General features: G+C 37.5%; 1 protein-coding gene across 2 annotated transcripts; it reads right to left on the minus strand.

Moving 5' to 3' along the window:
* Nucleotides 1-436: 436 nt before the first annotated feature.
* LOC146636168 (uncharacterized) lies at nt 437-9,835 on the minus strand. Of its 2 annotated transcripts, XM_085349484.1 has the most exons (8): nt 9,712-9,751; nt 8,901-9,206; nt 7,170-7,442; nt 6,985-7,089; nt 6,895-6,910; nt 6,747-6,814; nt 574-624; nt 437-471 (listed from the first exon to the last, which is right to left on the minus strand). In XM_085349484.1, the coding sequence occupies exons 1-8, from the start codon at nt 9,749-9,751 to the stop codon at nt 437-439; spliced, it is 894 nt and encodes a 297-aa protein (XP_085205610.1). The 2 variants fall into 2 exon arrangements, with proteins under 2 accessions (XP_085205610.1, XP_085205611.1); XM_085349485.1 differs by lacking the exons at nt 437-471; nt 574-624 and adding an exon at nt 6,547-6,623 and having other exon boundaries at nt 9,712-9,835.
* Nucleotides 9,836-17,677: the final 7,842 nt, after the last annotated feature.

Here is a 17,677-nt window from a genome sequence, read left to right on the forward strand (position 1 = left end):
CAATCTGGTCGAGTTCAGAGCTACAAAATTAGAGCCAACTTATATAAATTCTACTCATGATAGTTTATGGGGGTTACCTACATGCTTATACATAGAAGAAATAAGATTATAGATAATTTTTGAAGGTTAACAGTATTTTACATTTTAAACATCTATTATAGTCAGCTCTAGTTTTGTTGACAGTGGATCTTGAACTAAATGAGCAGGCAAACAAAGATTCACAAGATAATTCAAACCAGGTCATGTGAAACAGACACAGTCTTTCAAGCTATTTTATACATGAAAAATGTTGTTAAATCTTCCATGTATGAGCTGTTTCTAGTTATAATCTTGAATCATCAATAAAGGATTATTTGATACAATCATTTTTAACTTAAAACACCAAAAAAAAAAAACAAAAAAAAAAAAAACACAGACATGCAGTACTACAGCTCCTCTAGTCTGGTTTGATGCACTGTATTTGTGATCCACCTGAAATACAGTAAGAATAGTTTAAGAAGGTCACAACTCAATTACATGAAATCCCAGAGTTACTATTTGTTACTTTTATGGCTCATCATTGTCATACTGTACCTGGTCCAGGATCTTCAAAGCCTCTACCTGTCTCATAAATACAACGATCACCTGCAAGTTAGCAACAGTTGAGTCATAATAAAGTGCAAATGGTCTAACATTTAATCATTCTTTCTAAACAGTGTTAGACCTGACCATTGGAAAGAGCAAAGTACACATGATGTTGATTTTCCTCCTGGTTGATTGTTTCAGACAGTGTAACACTGAAATTATCAAAATACATGAATATTCCTGCAATGGAAGTATGTTATTATCAGTAGACCAAAAGTATTTTTGTACATTAAAGCTGTTGATTAGCTGCACCAACCTGTTGCATATTTAAAAACATATTTTACCAATGAACATGATACGAGAAGAAGGGCTTTACTTTGCAATAATAAACAGTGATCATAGTTCAGAGTTTCTTACCTGCATGTCTTTTATTGCTATGTCTTTTATAGAGCTGCACTGAATATAATGACAAGTATCAAACATCCACCAGCTGCACCCAGGAAAAGGATCGAGCATTTTTCTGAAAATGATCACATTGTTCAAAGGAGGTTGCAAAGAAAAGCGTCTGGACTTCTTTAAGTTACTTGAAGGCGTTTCACCTCTCATCCAAGAAGCTTCTTCAGTTCTAAGGTCAAATGGTGGGGAGTCCCAGATATAAACCTAGTGGGAGTAACCCCCACAGAGGGACAAAAGGACCCCCTGATGATCCTCTAATCGCCTGAGCCAAGGTGTGAAACTGGGTGTGGGTCCCAATCAGCCAGAGTTTCGGGTGAGTTCATTGTGAAACCTGGCCCCACCTTATCATGCGAATTCCTGAGATCAGATGGCCCAGGATGTGAGTGGGCGTTAAGGCATCTGGGAAGGGATCTCAAAACTGGATTATAGATGGCAGAGAGTTGGTGTCGTAAACCCCCGCCTCTGTTCAAAGATGGTCGCTCACAGTGGACATAGATGGCTTCTTTCACTCCTCTTTCAAACCATCTGTCCTCTCTGTCCAAAATGTGAACATTGGCATCCTCGAAAGAGTGTCCTTTATCCTTAAGATGCAGATGGACTGCTGAGTCTTGTCCTGTGGAGGTGGCTCTTCTGTGTTGTGCCATGCGCTTGTGAAGTGGCTGTTTGGTCTCTCCGATGTAGAGGTCTGGGCATTCCTTGCTGCACTGTACAGCATACACCACATTGTTAAGTCTGTGTTTTGGCGTTTTGTCTTTCGGGTGAACCAGTTTTTGTCTGAGCATGTTGCTGGGTCTGAAATGCACCGGGATGTCATGCTTGGAGAAAACTCTCCTGAGTTTTTCTGATACACCGGCTACATAGGGGATGACTGAGAACCTTCACAGACGATCACATTGTTCGTTAACAACAGCTCATAATTAAAAGAAAAAATAACAACAATGGGAATATCATCAGCATAATATAAATAAATCAGATCCCTTCCACAGTTACTATCACATCATTCATGATCACTAATATCATAATTTAAAGAAACATTAAAAGAAAGAAAGAGGGAGTAAATATGCACACTGGGGGATGGGCTGGTTGCCAGACAGACAGGTCGCCAATCTGTCGCAGGGCTAACACATAGACACAGACAACCAATCACACTCATATTCACACCTATGGGCAAATTAAAGTTTCCAATTAACCAATCCCCACTTTTATATAATGTATTATATAAAATTAGGCCAATCTACCACGATAAGCTTCATTAAATCCAGAGTACTATTAGTACTATTCTGTTGGTCATATTTAGGATAAAATGTGTTCAATAAATAAAAAAAAAAATCTGAAAATCAAAATGCATAAATAACATACATTAAAAAGATCTAAGAATTAATTTTATTGTAAAAATAGATAATCAAATAACAGGAACAAAGAAAAACATCTCTGATTATTATATAACTGGCGATGAAAAATGAATATTGGTATTGTTGTAATCTACAGGGTTCACATTTGAGCAAATATAACAACTGGATTTTGCCTCAAGGTGTGTGTAGTGTTTGTATTACTTCCCTTATTTAAAAAAGTGATGGAAAGACAAAAAATGATGTGTAGTGTCAAAAGGATGTCACACTGAATTTCACAAGGACTTATATGCGAGTTGGTATATGTAGGTATATGTGAACACATATACATAATGTCATGGCTGTGTGCAGGCAGGCAGAGAGGAAGGAGCCAAAATGCAGGACTCACGGAGGCGAAAGTAAACTCAGAATAAACTGCTTTATTGCAGGCTGCTGATCAAACAGAAGACTAACTAAACTGGAAAATATAAACTAACAGGCAGGCAAAAACAGGTAACAACGGATGAGAGAAAGGAGGGGAACACACCTGGGAGAAATCACAGCTGACGAGACAGGGGAAACATAAACTGTACACACTCACATAAGACAAGGACCTTCAGAATAAAACAGGAAACTAACAGACACAGAGGACCAGACGAGACATCATGGACAGACAGAGGGACATACGGGCAGAGAAGACTAAGCACAGGCAAAACCTAAACTAAACATGAGGGCAAGAGAACAAAACCTAACCCAGAAATAATAATCATCATCATCATCATCATCATCATCAGATAGCTAAAGAATCAGAACATAATTATAATGAGCATAATCTGGAAACACACCAAAATAAAAGAAACTGAAAAAGCAGGGTCAAAATGACCCAGAACCGTGACACATAATTAGATGTGGTTTATCTGTCCTGTCTCACGTTGGTGTGGTTCTGGGTTTTCTTATGGTTGAACACATTCATGGTAATTATGGTTTTTTTTTGTCTCTTTCCGGAAAAATGCAACTACATTTTTATGACAGGTATTTCTCTTTCTTTTATTCATCTCTAAAAATGACCACATTTTTCTTCTGAACCAGTTCAAGTCAGTAACTGTTTCAGCCATCTTGACTTCGGGTGATGGTTTTAAAATGTTTCTGAACAAAACCCTGCACGCATGTTTCTGCATGTTTGCCATCATGTAATCTATATGGCTGAATGGATTTCAGCCATTTATCTTCTTGTGGGTGTCTCCTGGTTCATTTTACATTCCCAGATAGCGTGATTAAATAGCATCAGTGTCAATGAATTATCAAGTCTTAAGGAAAAGTGCAGAAATTCTGCACTTCAGATCCAGTTCTGTTGTAACTGGCTTCAGAAAAGTTGAAATAAAACTCAATAAAACAGCATCGTCTGTGCTGTGATAAATCAGTTAATGTATTTATTAAAGAAAGTGCTACTGGACTAATAGCAAAAAGTCATTATTTTACACAATTTTTTTTCTTTCAAATACAGATTGGAAAAGTAGTTACACATCACATGTTTAAATTAAAAACAAAACAAAATAACAGTTTCCCGATGATGAATGAATCGCTGTCTGGCTAAATTACCCCCCTCTCCTTCTTTTCCTGCTGTCCATGGCTCCTTTAGAAAAACAGATCGCTGTCATTCATCATCTTCCTGCTTTCATGATCCTGCTTTTTTGCTTTCTGTGAGTAGTTTTGGCTTCAATATCTGTGAATTAGAAAGAAAATTAAACTAATAAACAAAAAAAAAAAAAAAAAAAAAAAAAAAACACGATAAAAGTTAAGAAAAGGAAGGAAAGTTTTGTCACAGTCTATATTATGGAAAATAATAAAAATAACTCTCCAGGAAAATGAATAGCCTAGCAGAATATGTGCCACACTGTTAAACACTTTATTGTTAAAATGTGGCAGCATTATAAACAGTGTTGGGTGTAATGCATTACTAAGTAACGCGTTACTGTAATTAAATTACTTTTCCACTGAAAAAGTAGAGTAACTGATTACTGTTCATTTTTAGGTATTTTAATTACAGTTACTTACAATGCACTTGTGTTACATTGTAAAATAATTAAACTAGCTGAAAATCATTATTTAATTTCAATAATTTATCTTCTAAACGTAGAAGTAAACTCTGCCGCTTTAACATCGCTGTAGTGCAGCTGCACGTCATTTCGCTCCAGTTTGCTGCATAGTCGTATTCTAAAGCGGAAGATGTCGGACTCGGCTGAAGCGAGTGGCTGTTTTATGAAATGGACATATTCCCGTCTCTTCACTTTTCTGAAACAAGCAGACAAGAATATTACAGTAATATGTAAAAACTATCGGTCGCTGTTAATAGCACAAGTAATCTACTGAAGCGCCTGACACGAGAGCATAGACGAACACTTCTGAGTGATCCTTGTTCATCATCCATGGATAACACCGCGGCAACTCCTGCCAAGCAGGCAAAACGTGATTTTACTTCAGCAGCACAGAAAGCGTCTGAAGGTGAGCTTAAAAAAGAATTGCAGGCTACATTGTGGCAGAGATGCTACCGCTGCGTACTGTAGAGTCTCCGTCTTTAAAAAAAAATTATTTATTTAAAGAGTTTAATTTCTATTGTTTGTCCATTCAAGGTTCATAGGGATTTTAAGAAGTATTTAGTTAAATTACTTATTTAGTAATTAAGTTACTTTTCTGACACAGTAATTAGATAAGTATTTTAAATACAATATTGACTAAGTAATTAGTAATTACTAATTAATTACTTTTTTAAAGTAACTTACCCAACACTGATTATAAATGACACCAAATGACAATCTGATGAGACAGCATGGCGTTTTAATTTTTTTATAGGACTGATGTTGAGGAAAATCTCCAGGCAAGACTGCAGTTGTGACACAAGTTTGTATTTATGTATGTTAAATGTAAAACACTGCCAGGGTGTTTTTGTATTTGCTCTTTCATACATATTTGAAAAAAAGGCAATTTGATTGAAAACATTAATGCAGTGCTGGATAGTATTCACAACAGTGAGTGATCTAGAGTTGCGTAGATTCAGCAAGATCCTTTCCCCATTTTGCAGACATTTTGCTTTATTTTGATATGACAGCATCACACAGTTGCTGTAGATTTGTTGGCTGCTCATCCAAATTTCCCCTTCAACCACACCACAAAGTAGTCTACTTCACTGAGATCTGGTGACTGTGGATGCTGCTGGAGTACAGCATTTTTTTCCCCAGTCTTCTATCGTCCAACTTTCCAAGTGAGATGTAGTCTGAGTTTCCTGTTATCTCACATGAGTCTCATCAGGTGTGGTCTCCTGCTGTTGTAGCACATCTGCTTCAAGGACTGCTGTCTACTAGGTATTTTCTCTTTTCCAGACCACTCCTTTTCAATCCTAGAGATGGCTGTGTGGGAAATGTCTGAAATACCGAGCCCAGCCTGCCTGGCACCAATAACCAAACAACTTCCATTGATCCTTCTTCCTGATGCCCAGTTTGAATTTCAGCAGGAAGTTTTGACCATGTCTACATGCCTGAATGCTTTAAACTGCTGACTCATGTTTGGATGATTAGATATTTGCATTAATGAACCATTGAACAAGCCTACTAATTCAACTGCTACTAAATGTATGTAGCATGAATTTAGTGGACTATAGTTTACTGATGCATTTAGTTTTGTGGATACAAGACTGATATGTATTGTATGTATTTATTATAACTAGACCTCTTTTGAGAACATGTTCATGTTTGTTTCAACCGAAAAGCAATTTGATTGCTACCACTGACAGCATGTTACTGACAGAACGCACAAATGCAATGCTGGACAGTAAGTGAGTTGTGACTCGCAAAAGTACAAAAGGTTTTGATGAGGTGTCGGATTTAGATGAAGAATGCATCAACAGATATCTTTAGCAGTGAAGTAAGTGTAGAAACAAAAGCTGTGTGCACAAAAACAATGGGAAAGTCTAATGAATGTGGGGAAATTGCATTACGGATTTGAGAACTCCCTTATTATTGGTGAGAGTGAATTTTCTGATGTCAGACTTGCACCAAAGCAGTTGAGGATGCTAAAGTAACAGCAGTGAAATACTGCAGCACCTCATATCTGACTTAATGTTACTGCATTTTTGATCTACCTGAAATTAAAAACATTTCAAATAAATTGAATTACGTGAAATCCCAGAGTCATTCCGCTACTTTCATGGCTCATCATTGTCATACTTTACTTGGCCCAGCATCTTCAGAGGCCTCATTGTCTCATAAACACAACGGTCACCTGAAAGATAATAACAGTGGAGATTCAGTCACAATAATTAGCATTGATAAATGATCTAACATTTAATAATTTTTAACAGTATAATATTACTGATGAAAGCACATAAACAGTGTTAGACCTGACCGTGGGAAAGAGCTGTGTACACATGTTGTTGATTTTCTTCCTGGTTGATTGTTTCAGTATGTGTGAGTCTGAAACAATTAAAATATGTTATTACTACTAGAAAAAAAAAAATTTGTATATATTACTGCAGCTGATGAGTTTCACTCACCTTTTGGGACGTAGACCTGTAGAAAAAGAAAGTATTATGAGATTAGGAGATTAAGAGAACATTTTTAATAGTAACAACAAAAGCTCTTACCCTTTGACTTTATGCAGTAAAGTAGAAAGAGCAACAGAACAGTGATCAATGCTCCAGTAAACAGCCCAGCAATGAACATGAGAAGAGAAGAAGAAGAGCTGTCCTCTGAAATCACAAACAGTAATAATAAATTATATAAACAGAGCAGTTACATGTATTCACAACCTCAGTCACTCTCCACATACCTGTTTCTTTTCTGTGTGAATGATCTTTGCTGCACTTCACTGTTTGAAATGCAGACTTCTCACTGACATAATTGGAAACTGTGCAGGTGACACTGGTCTCTCCATCCTGCTCCCTGATGATGTATTGTTGCCTGGGACCAGTTAGTGTTTGGTTTCCCACAATCCACTTGTAGCTGACATCACCAGTTGTGCTGCACTCCAGCAGAACTTTACATGATTCATTTGAGGGAATCCAGGTAGAACTGATTTTTATGTCAGGCTTAGTTATGGGCTCTAATGAGAAAACAGGAGACAGGAAGCGTGTCAGGTCACCTTTGGAATCACAGATGAAAGTAGATGTTTGTGCAGAGTTCAGCAAATGCATTATGTAAATTTAGGCCACTAAACAATAACTAACATCATTAAGTGCAGATGACTATTGTTCACTACTGTGTCATGTCGTCATGCTCGCTGGGTCATGGACTGAGGGTTGTGAGTTTACTTGTGTGATTCCTATTCTTCCTGTGTCACTATTATCTCCTCCAGTCTGTTTATACTTAATTTAATTCCGTTTTACTTATATAGCTACAAACAACAACAGTCGCCTCAATGTGCTTAATATTGTAGGGTTTTGTAAGTTTTTCTTCTCTGGTTAAATTCTAGGTAAGTCCAGGTATCTTGGTTTTATTATATTTATCGTGTCTGTCTAATGTTTCTGATGTGTCCTCTTTCCACATTTGTTTGCCTTTTTGTGTTTGTGTCCAGTTGGTGTTTCTGTTTCTTCCTATTTTATCTTAGTGTCTGTTCTTCTTCGTGTCTTGTCTCTAGTTCTAATTCCTCTGTTTCGTTATCTATAATTAGCCCTGGATGTACTCCCACGTGTTTCTTTTCCCCTCATTATACTGTGTGTATATATTGCCAATATTAATTTTCTTCCACTTTGCTGTGTGCTTCTCTTGTAAGTACCTGTTTTTCAGGGTATTAGCTCCTGCCTTTAATGAAGTTTATTCTTTAAGTTCCCAGCAGTAAAGCTGCTTGTAAGATTACTTCTTGTCATGAATCGCTGTGCGGCAGGCAGGAGTTGGACCCAAAATGCAGGCACTCAGGCATGAGGTTTAAACACAAAGAACTCAGCTTTATTCGCTGGCAGGAGAAAGTCATACAACGCAAACTAAACCAACAGAGAGACACAGGGAGATCCACACAGCATGAGGGACGACGCGACACTGACTCAGAGAAACACAGGGTTTAAATACACTGGGAAGTAACGAGGGGAATGAGACACAGAAGGAGGGCACAGCTGGGAGAAATCAGGACTGACGAGACAAGCAAAGCAGGACACATTCACATAAGACACGGACCTTCAAAGTAAAACAGGAAGGATCACACAGAGACGCGAACTTGACAGTGGAGACAGCAACTAAGAAACACAGAGACATAAAGCATAAGGCAGAGGACTCTAAGAACCGAGAGACACAGAGGGGAACTCAAACATGCAGACACAGACTACACAGAACAGAGGGGACACAGAGAAACATGAAGGGCAAGAGATCGAAACTAGAAACCATAGAATAACTCACACAAGTACAATAATACAAACATCACAAAGAACTAAAAACGCTGGGTCAGGAGAACCAGGACCGTGACACTTCTCTTTTTCTAAAGGAGAAAGACAAGCTCTTAGGCTCACAGGGTTTCTTTTCATTAACAGTAATCAGGAACCTTTTTTAAAAGAAAAACAATGTCTCTTACCATGAACTTGCAGAGTGATGCTGACCGAAGGCCTTTGCTTGAAAAACACCGCTGAGACAAAAATGAAATCACCAGAATCTTGAAGAATCAGTTTTCTCACTGTTAAAGTAAAGTCTTCAGGGTTAAGCTGTGACCTGTCCTTAAATGGAGATCCTTTAAGAACACCCACATCTTTGTCTGCAATATTTATTCCCCCATATTTCCACATTGCTTCAGTCACACCTAGAGTTGGTAAGCCTGACGAAAACTCCACAGTCTCGCCAACTATTTTGTGAATGACATGTTTTCCACTGGAAGTCTTAACATCTGAAAAACATACAACAAAATGAAAGTTTCAACATGTTAGTGGGTCTAAATTGCCTGAAACCGTATCGTCAAAGTGTGATAATTAACCTAACAACAATCAAATCAGACAAAAAACAAAATGTTTTTACACAATGAGAAGATCATCATACATAAGTGACATTTCTGATATGACTGCCTTGGCACAACAAAAATTTAAGCATAGCAAAAATATTTTTCTGTGGACAAACATGAAATCATAATTTTGTAATTTTCATATAAATAGAAAAGCAAATGAATAAAAATAAATAAATAAAATGTCAGAAGCTGTTTCTCAAGAATTCAAAGAACATGTCTGCTATAGATAATTGTTTTTTTTTTGTAGCAGTTAGAATAATAATAAATACTTTAGCACAACAATACTCTAAAATGGCAACGCTGCAGCTATCTTCTGAACTCACTTATGTACCAGAGTTCATGAGGCAACAAATACAACACATGCCACAAACATCAGCAGAGGTGTACTTACTATGGAGACAGACCCAGAGCAGCAGCACAATGCTGTGCATGAAGCTACGGTAACGTCGTCCAGCAGCCATCTCTGTGGGGAGAGGAACAACCTCTGTTTCCTCTTTTCATCTGTCAAACTGTGTCTTCACAAGTAACCACAAAAAAAACCTAAAAATAACTGAGATTGGGGGAGGTTTCAGTCAAAATAGAAGCAGAAGAAGCGGTCATAAGCTAAACATTTAAAGAAGCCCCAGTTTTGCTCTGTCATACAAGAGGAATCATCAAGCACTGGCTACAGCTGACATGTTTGTGGTGAATAAAGTCACTTTCACCACAGTCACCACTCTGCATGTACTGTACACAGTGTTGGGGAGTAACGGAATACATGTACCGCCGTTACGTATTTAAAATACAAAATATGAGTAACTGTATTCCGTTACAGTTACCGTTTAAAAATGTGGTATTCAGAATACAGTTACTTTGTTGAAATAAATGGATTACACTGCGGTACTTTCCTGTTTCATTTTGTCGCGGGTCAGGACTGTTTGGGTTTTGTTTGACAGCTACGTTCTGTTGTTCCAGGCGGCAGCGTTACGGTTGCCATGGTTACAGGGCGACGCTCTCTCTCTCTCTCTGCGACTGTGTGTTTCCTGGGTGAGAGAGCGCCTTTTCGTTGTTGTTGTTGTTGTGCTAAGCTAACAGGCAGAACGCTACAAGCATAGCTCTAAAGAATGTAGCATCATGGGCAGTGTAGTCCATGTTGCAGGGAGAATGGACTGCCATACACGTTATGGGTCTGTGAGCGCGAGGAGGGAGAAAAAGGGGAGTGGAAAGGTACGAGCTGTCATCGAGGAAAAACGGGAGCTGGAAGCATGTAAATATAATAATAACCACTGCAGCCAAGAAGAGTGCCTGACGAGCCCAGTTGTAAGTAAGCTATTAAGACTCGACTGTACACCGTGTTCGTGTTTTCCTCCGAAAACAATAAGTTCCGTTGGAGCAGCCTTTCAACGCCTCTCTCTGTCTCTCGCAAGAAAAGTTGACCCAGACAACAAAGTAAAGGTATTTTTCGGCTACGAGCCGACAGGGACCCCGCCGTATTAGTCAGAGGTCCCTTTACTACAGTTCGGAGTCGTGGACCTTCAGTAATAGTAATAAATCACACAGCAATACTACATTCACGTTGTTGTAAAAAGCATGATAATATATTAAGTAATCCAAAGTATTCAGAATACGTTACTGTCATTGAGTAACGTAACGGAATACGTTACAGAATACATTTTGGGGCATGTATTCTGTATTCTGTAATGGAATACATTTTAAAAGTAACTTTCCCAACACTGACTGTACATGAATACTGAGATGCACAGATGCTGAAAAGAGCAGACCATGATCAGTCCTGTTTTTAAAGGAAATGGTTTTGGTCTAGAGCGATAGACTAGAGTGAAACTTTGTTCAGTGGATTGTCAAATCTGTTTACAGTATCTTCGTGCTGCTTCTTCATAGCTCTATATAGTATATAAATAAAATGTGCACATTTTCTTTTTTCATCTACACTACATTCGAGGAAAAGGATGACTTTGCTGACCTAATGAGCTGACTCCACTAGTCCATGCACTAGTCCAAATCCATTTATTTCACATAACAAACTGACTTTGGAAAAAAAGTCAATTTTACTTGAACAAACAAGCAGCTCAAATACACTGACAACATAAACTAAGATTGTGAATATAGTTAAATGTTCTGGGGTTCTTTAGCTTGGGATTTTTCAGATATTATGAAACTTTTTTTCCCTAAATATGAGGAAGTGGAGAGAATGACAGCATTTCTTTCTGCTCATACCATGAACACTCATCATTCAGCAGAATCAGCTGAGCTGTTTGGACGCTCATTCAGGCCTTTCAGGGAAACACATGTCATGAAACCCTGAGACATCACAGCAACATATTTGGTGACATTTCAAAAGAAGTCATGCAATCCTAGTGACGCCATGCTGACCGGCCAAGCTTTAAAGACACAGAGCGAAAGACAGACATTTTTAAGTACACTCCAGATGACAGGAAGTGATACAGCACTGATAACGTATGACTGAACAGTGCGTCAAGAAACAGAACAAGTACAGGGCACATTCACAGTCACCCGCCTGCTTGTCCAGGACGTCAACAGTCGCCTGCGTCATTCAGGGCCAGAGAGGGTCTTTGCGGAGATTCGCGGTCACCCCACCGCTTTGTATGAGAGAGACAATGGGCAGGGACTTTTCTGCTCCAGATTACCTGCAGGGAGTTGGTCATTCCTTGAGAAGTGTGCATTAATGAGCAAAGTAAGTTTGTGATGTGTGAGTATAAGTGATAATAAGATGTTTTTGGGACTGTGCCTGAGTTTAGTGGGGAAATGACTATGTTTCCGTGCAGCTAATGGGTGCTAAACTAAGCTAAGCTAACTCTCCTGTCATGTGGTTGGGTATAACCGTGTACCGTGTTAGTTTTCTCAGTGAGTCTATACGTGAGGCGTGGGTAATATGGCCTATAGTATTAAAGGGGATGTTACTTTATTTCTCACCTGTGTTTATGTTGGTGTATTCTTGAGTTATTGATATGAACACCTTAATAATATAGTATTTTCTTTCTGTTCTTTTCAGTGACCCCCCCCCCCCCACACACACACACACCTACACCTAAACCTGTATACATACCTGTTTCTATGACAATACCACTGTCACTCCCACCTGTGTAAAATCAATACAAGAGTCTGCACTATCCTCGGTGTCTTCACACCACTCAAGGGCCTTGAGCGGTGTGTTCTGGCCGACACTCCGGGGAGTGGTAGCGGCAAATCTGAACTAGCACCTTACAGTCCTCCCAGTCCAAGCTATCTACCCAACAGATACAGTTACAGTCATCAACCTTCACCGACAAGTCAAATATGATCGAACCACCGACCTTCTGATTAGTGGCTGACCTGCTCTGCCACCTGAGCTACAGCCACCCATAATGACAAAACTAAAACTATATATTACATCTATGAAAACGGCATGCCTCTTTTCACCAACGGAAAATATTTCATACAAGATAAAAAGAAAACTATAACAAACAAAATTATTGAGCAGTTTTGACACTATAATATTGTAGTAAATAAAAATGGGACAACATCCTTCTCCCAAAAGTCCAGAAACTGGTCTCCATAGTTCCCAGACATTTATGGACTGTTAATAAAACAAAGCAATATTAGTGGGCACGACTCATGTGGATACAATAGTTCTAACTCATAGTTCCTCTTGCAAATACATATTCCTACAGTAGCATTACTTATACACGTTTACACATTAGATTTGGGGCCATATAGACCACCATAATTTAACATGTTAGCATTGTTATAATATTTTATTTTTCACTATTTTAAGAAAAAACATGAAGCTGATTGATAATACAACCATTTTCACAAACTGCACTGGAGAATAATTTTTTTTTAATTTCTTTTTTTTTTCTTAGACATTTTCATCTTGTCTTTCTTCAATAACAAGATTGAAGCTCTATTCTCCCCATCAATGGTCCACCTGAAATGAAATATTTTTAAATTTAATATGTAATGTTTATGTAATAAGGATAAGCAGCAGAAAATGGATGGATGTTTATTTAATTTTTAATATAATGTAATCTATACCTAGTCCAGCATACTCAGGGCCTGATATGGGTTCTTAATCATCACTACAGTCATTACCTACAAGTCAGAATAAAATATATAAACTATAAATATATATCACAATAAATACTTTATCTTTCAAAACAACGTTATGATTTCAATTTCATGAGTTGTTTGTAATTATACTCTTAAATCTTAACATTTAATTTGAAATATTTAGTAATGTATTGTTCAATGTATTAAAAAACAGCAAAGCAAAGAAAGCTCTACAGCACCAAGAAACTGTCAGTCAGTATCACTGATCACAACTTATCCTCCTGTTCCTCTTCCTCTTACAATCAAAGTTTAGTCTGTTGACACATCATGGAAAGAAGATAGACCAATAACCTTCTAATCCTGTGGCATATGTCATACTTTTTGTGCTTTTTTTGTCAGTTAGGGTTTGATAAACATCGTCATGAATTCCCTCTCATTTTGGCAGTTTTGCTGCCACCACGATAAAAATCACACTTCCTGCACTGCTCTTTCTCAGTGTACTTCAAGAGTCAAAAATCTCTATTTTCTGTATTATTTGCTTGCTTATTACACACCAGTTTATCTTTGTGCATAGTGAAATTTCAGTTTTTACAAATGATGCCAAATTGCAAAACACTTAGCTGTGTCTCTAATAAAACCTCTGTAACTTTGCTCTGCTTCACTTCAGCAGAATTGGGGAATTTTCATATGTTGTTTCATGGTTTTCTTCCATTGTTGATCTACGGCAGAATATTTTTAAGGCGGTACGATAAAAAGCCAGGTGAGGAAAATCTCCCTTATATTTTTCTGTGTTTTATCCTCAATGACTTTGACATGAAGGCATCTGCTGTGATACTTACACCTCTGATGAAGTCTCACAAGTGTCAGCTTTGCTTTTATAGCCTACATAGATATAAAAATAAGGATATGTACTGATAAATGATCATAATTATAGTATTTCTGAGTCAAAACGGAATTGAATCAAATCGAGACCTTGTGAATCAGAATTGAATCAGCAATAGAAGTCAGTGACGATACCCAGCCCTACATCCCTTAAAAGGAATTTGTAGAATTTCCTGTAAATTGTGGGTGGACAGTGGCCACCTGATTTCCTTTCCATAGCAAACAGAAGCATTAAATTCCACATATCACGTGTACGCATCCGAAGTCACAGCACATTCTTTCACACATAACGGTAAAACTATGGTGGAAATTAAAGGCCATGTGACCAGGGTAACTAAAACAAGTAGACAATATATAAGAACATGTCAACCATCAAAGTATGAATAATTTTTAGCACAAGGTTAATATTTAACAGATTTATTCAACTGAAGGCTATTTCCAGGTTTATGTGCTACAACTTCAAAATCCTGTTTGTCACTTGATTTGATCAGATGATTTGAGAGGCTCACTGTTGAGGAAGGTTGTTCTGATATGAAAGCATTAGAAAGACATTTTGTGCTTTGTAACTACTTCGTACATTTTGAAAAATAATTCTAAGTTTCACTGTTAGGCGATGAAGGAAGGCAAGAATAGCAGTGCTGCACAATTGCTGTTGGCTATTAATGCTATTACACACTATGTGTCACATATTACTGCCAAAGGACATCCTACGTACTACCTGAAGCATCAGAACATTCTCAAAGAGCTATGCAACCTTTATTTTTACATGTCAGAATCTTTTTTTGACTCTGTTTCTTGACAAAATCTTAAATCTAATTGATGTTTTTGCATTTAGTTGATAGTTCAACTAAAATAAAAATGTTATCCACATATATGCAAAAGCTTTTACAGATCAACAGTTTCATACTATACCTGGTTTAGCATCTCCAGAGCAGAACTCCAGTAAACAGCCCAACAATGACAGTGACAGGGGAAGAAGAGCTGGACTCTGTAATCATAAATAGTAATAATATATTAAATAAAGATAAAACCCTAATTCCATGTTTATCACTGTGTAGCATCCCCTCTTCTTTTAACAACAGTCCAATAACATCTGGGAACTGAGGAGACCAGCGGCTGCACCTTTTGCCTGTGTGGGAGCATATGTTGTACTTTATGTTAAACATGACAATGTTATTGAACTGTTCACAAATTAGCTAAATTAGGTGAGCTGAAACGGGGTGAGATGGAGGAAGGTGATTGGCTGTCGTCACCCCTAAAGGGCGCAGCCAAAAGAAAAGGGAGAAGTTGCAATGCTCCTCCAGTTTTTCTTATTATCACTCACTCTTCCAGCCTTTTGTTAAACTAATATTTCTAATAAAATATTAACATCTCTCAACTGAATCTTTTGACATGCTTCTATGTTCTGTTATTAAGAATATGATAATAAACCCATATTCTATAACCCATATAGAATATGGGTTTATTAATTTTTCAAACTGCCTAATTTGTTTTAACTTAAGTTTTAAACAGGATCCCGAGTTTCTTGGAATTGCAGTTGCTTATTACGTCTCATCTATCATTGTCAGTTCTGATCACTAAAAATATGATTAAAAGTGAAAAAAAAAAAGATGCAAGGATTCAAAACTATAATCATGCTGCACATAACATTATCTTTGCTGCTCGTCATGGTTTCAAATGCAGACTTCTCACTGACATGATTGGAAACTTTGCATGTGAAAGGGGTTTCTCCATCCTCCTTCTTCATAATGTGATGCAGCCTGGGCCCCGTTTGTGTTTGACTCCCTACAGTCCAGTTGAAGGTGACACTGCCGGTTGAGCTACACTCTAGCAGAACAATGCAAAATTTGTTTGAAGCCTTCTGGGTGAAATTTAGGATTTCCATAAGAGGCTGCTTAGTTATGGGCTCTAAGATAGGAAGAGAAAGAGGACAAGAGTTTAACAGTCAGGTCAAGTTTAGTAAATAAAAAGAACACACAATATTTTGAAAAATAACATTCATTTGCAATAAGCAGTCAAGAGGTCAAAGATCAAAATATAAAATATCACATTAATACCTTTTTAATCTGTGTATTATATCAGGGTATATTTATAAAATTAATGAGGATTTACAGAAAACACAAGCCAACCTCCTGAGCTTGTAGGTTATCATTTATTGATCACTCACTTAATGTCATCAGGATGTTTGTTTAATGACCTTACCCTGTGTCTTACCCTGAACTTGCAGTGTGACCCTCACTCTGCAAGCATAGACACCAGTAGTTTTCCCTCACTGTCGTGTCCTCGTGTGACGGACTGTTTTCATCTTCATCTAAACTAAGCACTGGTTGACTATTTTCATTCTCTCTCTCGGATTGCTCTGGTTCAAACTGGAAAGGTTGAACAGAAGCCATTTCCAGTGCTCTGCTAACTGTGAACTCGATGCGGTGCAACCGTGTGACGTCACTACCCAGAGTGCATTGAGAAGTAAATAACAATGGCGGCCTACTGGTAAATCAGTTTTATATAAAATGCGCTTAAAAGGAAAACATATGTCATATTTTAATACCACATATATGTTTTTGAAAGCACAGTGCATATTTTAGTGCAAACATGTCTTAACAGCCGGTGTTCCCTTCAAAGTAAAATCTTTAGGGTTCAGCTCTGATCTGTCCTTAAATGGAGAATGTTTAGAAGCCTCCACATCTTAAAAATTCAGAATAATAGATACAACAAATACAAAAAACCCTCCCTTTATGAAGGCTTGTTGCTAAATTAATTTTTAACACAGCATGCTAATGGTTTAACCTTTACCTTCAGTTCAGTTCAAATTTAGGTCAAACACGCCAAATTTTATTATTTTCGGCCTGAAATTTTCTCAAAGAGACTCAAAATACAGAAACATGTTTTTATTTATTAAGTATAATTTTTTGTACTGTTGCACAGGTGCTACAAAGTTTGCATACTGAGGCTGTTTTGGTCCAATCTGAGAAATATCATCTGAGATAGATTTTGTATTCATCAGTGTGGATCATATCAAGGAAAACCTTCAGAGAATCTTAAACTGTGAAATTGTCTATGCCATATTTCTGTTTGTTTTTTAGGATTGTGGTGACAGATTTCAAGGGGTATTTTGACACTGAAAGTGTAACATGTACTGATGATAGTTCAAGCATAAATCTATGCATATGCTTTTAAGGTTTGTTGCCATCTGCTGATCACTTTTTAAAGTTTAGTCACAAGTCATCCCCAGTGGAGTTCATAACAATGCATAAATTGTGTTGCTGCAGACAAACAAATGAAGATTTTCATATTTCAAACCTTGTTATTGGGGTCAAACTTGGTTTGCTGGGTAACAGCAACATCATTCGCCAATTTTTTAAACTCTTACTTGTAGCTTTTGTGCTAGTAAAGTTATTTATTTCATACAGTACAGTGCATCCCTTTCA

The sequence above is a fragment of the Diplotaxodon limnothrissa genome, linkage group LG3 (assembly GCF_057381915.1).
Source record: "Diplotaxodon limnothrissa isolate DT_005_m linkage group LG3, D_limnothrissa_male_GT1.1, whole genome shotgun sequence".
In the NCBI taxonomy this organism is placed as follows: Eukaryota; Metazoa; Chordata; class Actinopteri; order Cichliformes; family Cichlidae; genus Diplotaxodon; species Diplotaxodon limnothrissa.